Source organism: Denticeps clupeoides, chromosome 15 (genome assembly GCF_900700375.1).
Source record: "Denticeps clupeoides chromosome 15, fDenClu1.1, whole genome shotgun sequence".
In the NCBI taxonomy this organism is placed as follows: Eukaryota; Metazoa; Chordata; class Actinopteri; order Clupeiformes; family Denticipitidae; genus Denticeps; species Denticeps clupeoides.
This window is the reverse complement of record NC_041721.1, coordinates 8,590,031-8,602,999: the sequence shown is the minus strand read 5'-3', so window position 1 is coordinate 8,602,999 and position 12,969 is coordinate 8,590,031. Positions and strand designations below refer to the sequence as shown.

General features: G+C 44.7%; 1 protein-coding gene across 1 annotated transcript in view; it reads right to left on the bottom strand.

Moving 5' to 3' along the window:
* The window catches only part of pdzrn4 (PDZ domain containing ring finger 4), a 34,605-nt gene extending 28,774 nt beyond the window's left edge, over nucleotides 1-5,831 (bottom strand). The window contains exon 1 of the mRNA XM_028954653.1: nucleotides 5,537-5,831. Coding sequence (XP_028810486.1) covers nucleotides 5,537-5,605 — 69 coding nt within the window. The 5' untranslated portion in view covers nucleotides 5,606-5,831. The remainder of the gene's footprint in view (nucleotides 1-5,536) is intronic.
* Between the last annotated feature and the right edge of the window lie 7,138 nt (nucleotides 5,832-12,969).

Below are 12,969 nucleotides of genomic sequence, written 5' to 3'. Positions count from 1 at the left end.
TTGAATTGACCCTTTTAACATATACAGGTTTAATGTAAGGCAAACATCATATTAGAAAAAAATCAGTAAAACAGTCCTTTTATTAGTCTTCCTGCAATTTCAGTCCACTACATAGCTCAGTAGGTATTGTGTGTTGCTGACCTTCCGGCCTGCAATTCCCAAGCAAGTAAAAAAGACTTAGATGTAGTTAGAAACCATGCTTTAGTCTGGTCAGTGTACATAACTATATTTCCTGAACTGCAAAACCTGAAAGTGTGAAAAGGGTCTGAAAAAACTAATATATAAGTAAATGTCATTATATTTCCACAACGGTAAGTTGTCATGATGAACGTTCATTGAACCTTAAGCAAGAGAAATCCCTCTGTATGTATATGTAGATGTAACTACTGACTTCATGTCACACAGGATAAGGGTATGTGCTCAATGCCCTCAATGAGTACATTTTAGACATATTTAAATGTAACAGTATTTTTTTTTTTTTTCCATTTTTAGAGTATTGATATGGTGGTACAAATGGTGTTTATAACTCATTTATGCATGGAAAACCACTCATGTAGTACAACAGCAACCAATTCTGGAGAGGTCACGGATCATCCTTCTTGATTAAAAATTCCTAAACCAAGGACCAGTGAAGGAGACATTCTCTTCCACTGGAGCACATCTCTGTCTCCCTCCTTCCCACAATTCAGTCCAGTAATCAGTCACGATCCCCACAAGAACTGGGGCACCACACGGAGCACCAGATTCTTAACGAAGGACGACATCACCGCACAGAACTTCAGTTTATACTTACCGAGCTGACTCGGAGCAATGCATGCTTCTAATTACTTCTAACGCACACACACACAGACTGAGCTATGAGATATAGATTCCTTATGACCCAGGCCTTCGTCGCATGTTCTAATTTGGCACTCAGTGTGTGTGGAGATTAAAACAGACCGTCCCCCTCGTCTCTGTACAGTCAGTCAATTAAGCACCCAGAGAGGCCGGGACTGTAACAGATTATAATGAGGGGCTAATGATGAAGGCCCGTCTGCACGAGGAGAGAAAGGGACGTCCAGACAGGCTAACACATGCATGTGCTGTATCTGTTTTCATCTGTTTTCGGTCACAAATTGCTGTGCAACATATGAGTTATATTCATTATGTTATGATGGGACACTTTTTGTCGTGCTATATGCTAAGCATGGGCTTTGTTTGTCATTTTTTTTATTTCAAAGGTGCCCGCAAGAAAAAAGAATTTTGCTATCCATTTCGTTGGTGTGTAACTATTTTAATCATCCAGAAAAAAGTCTTTAAAGGTGTATTTTTAATCAGTTTTTAAATGGGAGGAGCGTTTTTTGTTGCTGTCGTCTGTAGTATCTGTAAAGCCCAATGTGACATACTGCTTGTACTTGTGATTTTTTTTTAAAAATTGTCATTGCATAGAACTCAAAAACATAAATCACTGTGCAGAAATGCAAGCAATTCCTGAGGTCAGATGCATTCTTAATAAATTCTATAAGAGGTTACCCGTAATTAAGAATGGGAACCGCCAGAACCACAAATTGGATCTGAGCAATGAGACCTCTCAGCAGGGGTGAGAGCTGGTGAACAGATATGATATCTGGACAAAAAGGTTGAGCACAGGCATAGAGGGGAAAAGGTGACATTAAAAGAAAGGTCATTTTCACACTGAGGAGGCTCCACACACAGACGCAGAAAGATGCTGTAGGGTGGAAAAGTCCAGATTCTTTCTTTTTTTTTTTTTAGCAGCGGGTGTTTCTGCGCAATTCAATGTCATCTCTAGAGAACCAGCTCACTTGTACTACAAAAAAAAATGGGCAGGTCCAATAATTAGTTTTTCTCTTTGGCTTCATACAATCAGATCTAGATGAAAGATCACATATCCTTCCCATTTGGGAGTTCGGTAGATGAACGAATGATATTGATTGTTGATCTCTGAAAAGGTCAGACTGTCTGCATTTATCCTCTCTGAGCCAGAGTGTGAAATAGTGGGGAAATATGAAGTTCACTTATGGCCGTCTGTTTTGGGATAAAGCTGAAAAACTATCAGGACGGATGGACGAATGGAGAAATGTCTTTCACTGCCAGATATCTGTCTACACAATCAAACAGAAGACTTGTGTGTGATTTTATATAGCACCCATGACAAAAGACACACACTTCTGACAGAGCATGTACCAGGCGAAATGCTTCTCTCATCCCTTGCTTTGTTCCTTTATGTCACATGTTACGGGTGAGACACAAGATTTAAAAATGTGCTCGCAGACATGAAGATGGATGAGCACATCGCTGGTTGACTGATGGGAGTTTTGCTGAGAAGAGCTGCCATTCAGCTGGTAGACCAAAGGTCTAAAAAATTATGTGAAAAGACACGCATACTGGCAACCAGACGCATATAAATGTGTCACACACTCACACACACACACACACACAGTGTGTGTTGTACTAATGTTTTTTTTCTTTGTGTGCCATACTATGGAAGCATCATTGCAAATCTCACTCTCACACTCACTACACACACACTCACTGTTCCACTTGGCCTCTTTTTTGAAAGGTTCTCCACCCATCTGGAGCCCCATTAAACCTGATGATGGTGATGGGCAAGGCAGCCAGGTTTAGATGGGGCTCCATATGGCCGTCAGTGGTCAGGGTGCAGAGCCCGCGAGTCCCCTGTGTTGTTTGATCCTCCACGCACACCATAGGAGTCCAAGAGGTAGACTGGCCTTCCGGATGTGGCGCTCCCTCCACCCACGCTGCTCCGCAGACTGGGCATGTGGCTCGACATCTGCTCCCATACGGCACACTGGCCACAGAGCTTACACTGACTGACCCCAGCCATCTCCCACCTCATACACACAAAGCAGACCATATGCATTGCACCCTGACACTCACAAGTGCACACACATGATTGGTTTGAGCTTGATAAATTTTTCATGCATCCATGCACAGAAAAATCACCCGATTATCATCAAGGTTTTTGCAAATGGAGATAAATTGCTCGGAACAAACCAAAAAGTTGCAAAGCTGGGAAGACCTACTTGTGCTATGATGAAACACCACTAGACATGAACGTGCAACGTTAAAGTGACACGAAAGTGATATTTTTTCATTGTGATATACAATGACAAAATGCACCCTCTGCATTCGAACCCCCAAAGGTTGTTAACCCACAACTTTTCAGTTTCGATTCCGCTTCCTCACCCGCTAGGTCACCACTGCCCTTTAATGTAAAGAAGCTCTATAGATTTTATATTAGCCCTTTGTGGTCTCCAAAATACTGAAAAATAATGTGACAATCACAAATCAATATTTTATGACAAATAGTGGTAATTAAATAGTAGTTAATACAGCAGATGCATAAAATCTCATAAATGAGACCATACACAGTATGGTCAATAACACTGTACACACATATCTATAACCAGCAAATATCCAAAACACTAACTATAACATGTTTAAAACCTCAAACCAGAGGCAAAAAAATGGTGCCCCGACTTTCAGTGAAACACAGACACACTGCTGTACTCTCTTGAGAGGCAGCATCACTTTACATCCCCCCACTCGAGTCTGCAAACAAAGCGATTACCACGTCGGCTGAACAGGCGAGGAGCATCTTCTAAATCTGGCTGTTGGGGAAAACGACAAACCCGCTGCTTTGATGAATGGAGGTCGTGCAGAAAGAGTAACAAATGGGAACCCGTATTTTCAGGCTACAAGCACTGCTTGTTTTCTTCTTGTTTTTCTCAGGAAGAGGGACACAACAAAGGCCGTGACAAGGGAGTTTTGTGGACCGAATCTCATCTGACAACATACAATCAATCTATTCCTGTGGTAAAGAAAGTACAAAGACAGGCACTCACACAGTCTCTGTGTTCTTGTGGGCGAGTGGGGTCATGTTGCAAGTGTGGAGCGGTCGGCGGGTGTTATACGGGAGGTGAAGGTGGCTCTGGAAGTCTGATTGAATGTCCCCGTGGTGAGTTTGAAAAAAAATAAATGCAATGAAGACATGAGGGGTTCAGATAGAGATTGGAGGAGGTATGAGAAAGTCAAGTGGTGAACTTTTTAGCCAGGAAAATGAGGATTGTTGGAAAGTTTGTGTCGAAATGATCATGAAGAACGGGAGAAAATTAATGGAAAAAGGGGTGATCTTGATTCTTTCTCTCTCTCCATTCTCTGGTCCATGTCTTTGTCTGCTTTTCCAGCCCTCTGTGCTACCTCTGCCTGTGTTCCCTCCTCCATCTGTAGTCTAGCACTCCCTCCATCCTCAGCTCGCTGTATGGGGTATGGGGGTGTTCCCTGCCTCATACTGGGAGATAAATGGCGATCGCACTAGGGACAAGTCGCACTTCCAGCGAAAGGCGATGCTCACAGACAGACAAAAAGCTTTCAACAGCAGAAAATCTCTAACACAAAAAAATAAAAACACTCACATACCCGGTGAGGGATCCTCAGCTAGAATTTCTGAATCACCAAAGTGCATCAGGTAACTGTCCTGAGAACAATGGGAGTTTCAAAGCAGACACGATTCTTTTGTTGTCAAAAGTGGAGAGGACTGAATCCTGGAGCACAAAGCCAAGTGTGCGCACAGGTCCCTCCCTTGCTCCAGAAGAGCCAACGCAGCCCCGCTGGGACCGGGAGTGTGGAGACTCACTGTTATCGCGCCTCCAGTCTCCAACTCTTACCGGCTCCGTCCCACACAAAGCAGACCATCAGCATTGGACAGCAGCTAATCTTCCCCTTTTCCGATCCGCGTGGACAAAAGAGACATTTCATATCTAATTAAATGTTTTTTTTTGTTTTTTTTTAAGTAAAATAGCTTAATGAGGCAGCGATCAGTGCAGCGTGAAAATATTCATTAGCCCCACTGACGCTAATTATCACTCTGTAGAACAAAAAAAGGGTTGAGAGGAAGCTACCCACATTCATTCATGCACACGCACACCTTAACCACGGCAGAGCAAATCAGTCCAAGGCTGATGGCTCAGATGCATCCAGTTTTTAAAGATAATGTGCAAGAAGTATCCCAACGCATTGAAAATATTGCACACTGCCATCTCCACACTCTAGATATCATACAGTATTATTGGTGCTATCGTAGTACTTAGTGGTGGGTGCGCTTACTACGCTTTAACAAACCCGAATCACGGCAATTTCATAATAACCGCTGCATTCCTGGACAGACTGTACCGAGGCACCTCAGATTCAGAAGACGTGACGCATGTTGTCTTCTCTGAGGTGACAAGAGCATATGGTGGCGTTCCTACACTAACAAGCCAAGAGCTCGCCAGCCATGTGGTGGCATTCACAAACGCCTCGCAGCTCCGTATTTGAACAAAACATGCCCTAAATAGCATAAACACAGAAATGCCGCACGTGATATTAAAGAGCTTGATCTAAGGGGGACTTGGATGCAGATCGGATGCTCTTGTATGTGAGATGAAGAAATTGAAGCATCGTTAGAAAGTCTGCAGCCCATCTCCTCCATCAGCTCCACCCCAGCAGCTCTAAGGCATCGGGCATCAGACCTCACCTGTGCGATCTCATACAGCAGTTTGTAGTGTTCCTCCCGCTTCTGCAAAGTGCACAGATTACAGCCCATCCTAGTCGTCAGGGAGACGGCGTGCCCGGCGAGCCCCCCAGGGTGGTCTGCAGACGGAACGCGCACACTGGCTCAGCGGCCAAGCCTGCTCTCTCATCAGTGGGTCCTCAGAACATACATGCATGCACACCCACGCATGCCGTTCCTCTGCTCTTGAACTGGCAGTGCTGGCGTGTGCGAGGTTCCTTCTGTTTCCCTCACTCACACACACACTGGCTGCCTGCACATTCACACACACGCTGGAGCCACTGGGACACACCCCCTCTCTGCACATGACTACACCTACACCAGCTCATGAATAATAAATAGCCTCATTGGCTATTCTTCGGAGGGGTGGGGGGGGGCTACATGGGGTAGATATGCCGAGAGCGCTGTTCATTCGCTGAACAGCTGCTGAGCCTTCTCTTTCTCCCTCTCTCTGAATGTGGGTGTGTGTGCTCGTGCTCCTAGTGCATTCTCTAGGAACACATCATCTGTTCGACTGTTCAGTCCGTGGCCAAATTATGCTAATCCAGCTTTTGCATTAATTGTAAATAAGCCTGAGTCATGATCTTTCAATTTGGACTATTAACATCGCATCTGAAGCAGGAAGAGTCTCAGACATCTATTGATTTGAGTACAAATTGGCTTCCCTTTCCATGACCACTGTAAAATCAGAGTCGAAGGATCGGGCCAGAGCGCAGCAGTCACTGGCTGCTTATCGCTGCTGGCCTCCAGGGATGGAACAATCTGGTTTTCTGTGCTTTAATTTTGCTGAACGGTCTGGAGGGAAGTTGCTACAACCACTTTATGGTTCTCCAGCCCCATGGATCTATAAACCTCTCATTTTATGTGTCAATTTCACACCAACGTGGGATCTGGTGCTTGATCTTATTGACTTTAACTGTTGACCTGCACCAACCAAACAATTTTGTCACATATATCCCAGGACAAAAGAGGTCAAGGAGCAATTGCAAAAAGTTGAATAAAGTATGCTTTAAGTCATTCTGAGAAAGGATACATGTGTATTCTCAAAACATCCACAAACCTATGGTTCTCCAAATGTGAACACTTCCTAGTAAGTGAAGTAACCAAAATGAAAGGAGGCTTGACACCCAAGAACAAAGGCTTCCTTAATGCATTTGGTCCCAAATATTCATGGTACACGTGTGAGGTATCTGAGTACTCTTTCTTTAATCCAAGTGTGTGCAACTGACCTTCCATCAATGCACTGATTTAAATGGGTTTGGTCACATTTTTGGAGAGTTACCAAAAAGGAACTTATAAAGGAAGGAAACTTATAAAGGAAGGAAATAATAAATGGGTGAGTTGATTTAGTACTCATACTTGCCTACAGACACAATACTCTGGCCTAGTAAAACTGAAGCTGTTTGTGATCATGCCTTAATTTTGGAAATAAGAAATGTTAATGGTCTCTGAGGTTCTAAATCCTTTTTGTCACAGTATTGCTTGAAAGTCTAAGTCTAAAATTCTCCTCGCCCTTTCATGTCGACCGAGTTCTGAACCGCCCTTCTGAATGTCACTCACCAGAGGTGTGGTGACTTATCAGGATGCAGATCGTGGTGTCCTGTCAGCGCCACTGTGTGATGCATTAACCTGCCGAACTGGATGTGGGCAACCTTTCTCAGATGGAGCCTTCCCATGCCTGGAGCATACCAGCAGACCCATCACGAGTCCCCTCCGCATCAGTTTCTATCTAAGCAAGAGTTCCAGGCCTAGTGCCATACTGAAAAAACACAATGAATAAATACAGCGTGAATAAAGTGTTATTATTTATGAAAAATTTCTGTGGGATTTCCCAAGACCTGGAGAGGTCTACCAGAAGCGGTTTAACATTTGAGTGTGGAGCCACAGTGTGTCTCTGGCAGTCTTCCCAAGCAGGTTTGCATTAGACTGGTGGTCTTGTGCTAATGGGGAGAGATCAGATAGGCTGGAACTCAGCACGTCTCCAGAAGTCCATAAAGAATAAATTATTAAAACAGAATGAATCATTCATCTGAGAAGAAATGTGATTAGGCCGGACAAAGATCACAGTGTAATGCGGCTGGTTTCTTGCTACAATGAGCAAGTTACGCAACAAACCAGCAGCCATTACTGATAACAGATTACTGGTAACGGAGTCTTGATTGTTGATGTCTCATGTTTGACACAGTATTAAAACCATGAGCGGTGAGGAGACTGTATATGCACATGATATAATAATGTATATCATGTTACAATGGCTCCTGTCAAGGGAACACTAAGTTCCTGGTATGAAGATCTGGATGGAAGCGCTCTTGTGGGCTGTTGCCAGTATGCTGTGGATAGTTCAAATCCAATGTTCAAATCCAAGTCTTGTATCTTAGATGCTGAGACCCTCACAGATGGTCTAAAAAAGTTTTTCAGTAAACCTTAAATGGCACATAACCCTAATGTTCATATATACGGCTGTTCAAATCAAACTCCAACCACTGAGGCTTGTGTACTAAGTAAATTGTACTTTTATACTCCATCCAGGCCATTCCTCCATGGAACCTCACCTGGCATTAATCACACATGACGGCCCTGTTCTCTTCCATGGTCCCCAGGTAGTATAATAACCAACCAAATGCGATCAGAGCAGCTCCATGACACTCTATCTTCAGGAATATCTGAAGGAACACCTGCTCTCTTGTATAGAATTTTGCCTGTACTTTGTTTACTTGCTCTTATCCGAAGCTATATATACTTTTCATGTTTGCACCACCTGAGCTGCATCTCCTGTTGTCCTAAGTTTGAATGTTCTCACCTGTAAATGCTGTAAATGTAAATCATCTTGGATAAATGCAAAATGACCACAATTAAATGCAATGTAATGTAATTTACAAACTAACAACAAGGGTACGTTATAGTCCTACATTAATTCAAGTAAGAATTGATTATGGCAGAATATAGACTTGTCACATTCCCAGACATTTTCAAAGCTCAAATCTTTTATGGCCAGAGTTTTGTATTCACAAAGTAATTTTGTATTCTCTAGTAATTTGTCAGATTTTTTTGTGATCACTTGTTAGAATTTGTATAAATGTTTCCTTGAAATGTCTCGTCCTTGTTCTGTCATGAGAACATTTTACCCACAGTTCATGTGTGCATGTCTTGTGTATATGTATTTGTCATGGGTGGGCTGGACATGGAGATGAAGGAGGACGCATTTGCACGATTTCACACGACAGGGTTTAATACAAACTTCACGAGACAAGGGAACATTAACACACACAATGACCCGACGGTGAACAGACACGAACAGGATAGTTTTATACAATTATATAAATATACACCAGGTGAACACGATCAGGGAACATTACACAGGACGAACATGAAACTCCGGTCTGAACTCCGGAGTCACCCCTGCCGGTCCGGATCATGACAGTACTCCCCCCTCAAAGGCACTACCACCTGGGAGTGCCCCACAAAACGGTCCATGAAAGGGGGGGAGAAGTCCATAAGGACGAGTGGCGGTTGTCCTGCACCGGCGGCGTCAGGCCCGGGCCAAAGCACGGCTCGTCCGTGGGGGACCGGCGTCCTGTCCGCCGTCCGCAGGCACTCCGGTCAGTCTCCGGCACGCCCCGCTGGAAAGTTCGCCGCCTCCCTCATCTCGGTTAACGCCGGGAGCACCTGAACTGCGCGACCGGTCTCCTCGACCCCACGGTAGCTTTCGTAGGCCATCGAGGTCCAGCCGCACGGATTCGTCGGTACTCCCCGCCTCCGTAATCGCCAGGGGGAACATGGTCAGCGTGACAGATCCTCTCGACCCCACGGTAGCTTTTGTAGGCCGCCGAGAGTCTGTCATGCTTGGGGAACTGATTAAAAACATGACATGGATCATGGCGGGGAACTGGCGATTGCCGGAGGTGCGTCGCTGGAATCCGGATGAGACAGCGGCGTCGGGGGACGTCCATACATGGAACCTTGAACAAGAAGCAGATGTCCTCATGACCATCCACGGTCCCCTGCAGTCGCACGATCACAGGACAGGGGTTTAATACAAAACTACACGAGACAAGGGAACATGAACATGCACAATGACCTGACGGCGAACAGACACGAACAGGATAGTTTTATACAATTATATAAATATACACCAGGTGAACACTACACTACACCAGGGAACATTATACGAGACTAACATGAAACTCCGGTCTGAACTCCGGATCCGTAGTAACCCCTGCCGGTCTGGATCATGACAGTATTTTATTTTGTGTATATGTATTTTACTTGTGTTTGTGAGCCAAACCCTAACAAAACAGTGTCTTCAGAACTGGAGGCAAATGCGTGTATAGTATCAAACCTAATTATAGTACGACCCCTACTAAAATGAACGTCCCCTCGTTCCATTCCTTGTGCTAATTTACCTCAGCAAGCAACATAGCAGGTCACGGCAGGGCCGGCCCATGGAAAGGGGGCAGTGGTGGCCTAGCGGTTAAGGAAGTGGCCCTGTAATCAGAAGGTTGCCGGTTCGAATCCTGATCCGCCAAGGTGCCACTGAGGTGCCACTGAGCAAAGCACCGTCCCCACACACTGCTCCCCGGGTGCCTGTCATGGCTGCCCACTGCTCACTCAGGGTGATGGGTTAAATGCAGAGGACAAATTTCACTGTGTGCACCGTGTGCTGTGCTGCTGGGTATCACATGTGACAATCACTTCAATTTGAATAGGAAATATAGGCAAATAGCCATCCAGGAAGAGAAGGAAGAGAAAAAAAGTGTTTCTTAAAACTAGTTTTTGTTAATGTGTCTTAATGTGAAAAGAACAAGACCACATGTAGCAAAGCCTATTAAGTAGTAGTAGTAATAATAATAATGATAAGTACATTTTCTATGGGGCCTCCATGGCACTATACTGGATGTTGTTTTAGGATAGTAGAATATATTAATTATATTTTTGCTTAAACAACAGTAAAAAGGGTACAGTTGGTCTCTCATGTGCACCAAATTCATCCTCCTCCCTGATCAGTTTTTACAACTCGACTACTGAGTACACAAATCAAACAGGTAGTCTGGGTGTGTGACAAATACAAATTATGCAAAGTGTTTTTCATGCTTTAAACTTCTTGAACTTGAATTGAGTAAAGTGATTTGAATTACGTTTTGAAATATTATCACATGAATCTGTTTCCTGCTTGCAAAACACATCACATTTGATATCATCATTAGTTAACCAATTAACCTCTGAAGCATAAGACTTCACAGCTGACCTCAGATCAGTGTCACAGGCTATAAAATGTTTAAAGAGTGAATGAGCGAAAGCAGAGCTCAAGAGACAAAGAATGAGAGCTTGTGTGCTCCACAGCTGAGGCTCACCTTACCCTATATGAAGAGAGAAATAGACAGCTTCACACGTTAACCCAATAAAGCGGCTCTCATAAAAGGGTCTGAGGTGGCCAATTGTACCACAGGCCCTGTTAAAAGCACCAGTGGCTGCAGCATCTGCGCCTGTTCCCAGTCTGGCCTCCATTAAGACATCAGAGCGAACTGCCACCAACTGGCTCCCCACGCAGGGCTGGCTACTGTTACCACTTACAGCCGGGGACGACGTAAATTAACACCACAGGAGCACGCTCTCCTTCCCTCCTTCGTTTTCGCTCTTCATCCCTCTTGAACCCTGTGTAAGTCCCCCTGTCACGGTTGCCAACTTCCCAATTCTTCCCTTCATCCTTCTGCACTTCTCCATCTCTCTCCTGCTATCCCTCCTTCCCCCCTCTCTCTTTGTCACTGTTGAGACATTAGTAGGTGTCCTGTTTCCATGAGCCAGCTGTCATGGTGAAGGCGATGACTGCGGTGTGCGTTGCGCTGACCCTGCGGCCACTGTTCTCCCAAATGAACTGGCCCTGAGTCAGAAAGCCACGAGACGGGTCCAGCTGCTCATACATTGTGCAGGAGCTTAACAGGATTACAGGCGTCCGGGGCAGGCCACAGCGAGCGGCGTTTAACCCGACGCGTGCAATTCGGAGAGGCGGAATGCCCAGCGGCCTTTAGGATCAGGCCAGGCATACTTCCTGTTTCTTTCAGCGGCCGGGATGATGCTTGCATCTTTAAAAAGTCTCTGTGTTCAACACAGTGACTCTGATCTTTATCTCCCAGCAGGTTGAAAGGAGCCTAATCTGCCCTTCTACAGGCACCCCACGAACACACACAAATAAAAGACAAAATGAAGGTAGGGTGGGGGAGCTGGCAGATTTGTCACTCATGGCTGGTTCTAATGCCATGGCTTTTAGCCAACCCCTTCGGACCCTGTTGACTCCTTAGGTCCAGCTGGAAGGGCAACCTCCTCCACATCCTCAGCTATAGGAGATCCTCTCCTGTCCCCTGTCTGTGATAAGGACTCTTCCATTGTCCCTGATCTCCTTCCATTTTCCGCCACCCAGAGACACGTGCTATAGTGATGGGCCTCAAAAGCTGCAACTGCGTTTACGTTTGCTATTGCATGCTGGACATGAAGTGCAGGCTCATTGCAATGTCCCCCGACTTTATAGTCAACAGAAGGCAAACATGTGCAAGGCTCTTCATCCAAAACCCCCCTGAGAGAATCAAGAAGGACCATGGGTGGAAGACGGAATCAGGCACAGACAGAGAAAGTGGGAAACACTCACTGCATTGATTGGAGGATTGGGGGGTTAGGGAGCCGATCAATTGATCAATAAGGTCCAGAAGGTAGCAGTAAAGACTGAGTTCCCCTAGATTTAGACAAACAGATCTGTTTAACAAATTTCCCATGGCGCTTCATCAATACGGGCCGCATAATGCATTGAGGGACCCATCAAGTTTTAGAAGAGCATGATCCCCTTTTGCGACCCTGTTCCATGAAGATCAAACACATATCCATGAGCTCTAGATGTGGCTCAGTAGACCATGATAATCACTTTGTGTGAATGTGGTTAAAGATGCTTGCCAAATCATAATGGAATAATATATAAAACTCTGCATCCTGTGCATAAGTTGTCTCTGTGGGCACCAGTCCAGGCTTTATTTTCTGCCGTGAGTCTGAATGTAGCCGAACTGGACATAGACAGTGTAGCTGTCCCCGGGACTTTAATAACTCGATCATGTGTTATGCAAAGTTTACTTTAGTTTAAAAAGCATTTCGAATGAGTCTAACACTAACTCGCACAGAGTGACAATCACGTCGACAAAGACATGCACACACACAAAAAGTAAAGTACTTGTGTGTTTGTGTAAGGCAAATGGTTTGGGGAAATAGCGGATATAGGTAGATTTTTACGTTGGCCTTCATCAAGAATGGAAGAAGAAAAAGGACATTAAGCCGAGCGCAGAAGATCCGGAGAGAAAATAACTAAATGCAAAAAAACTAAATATTTTTTATCAAAACTACATATTTTTACATCATTC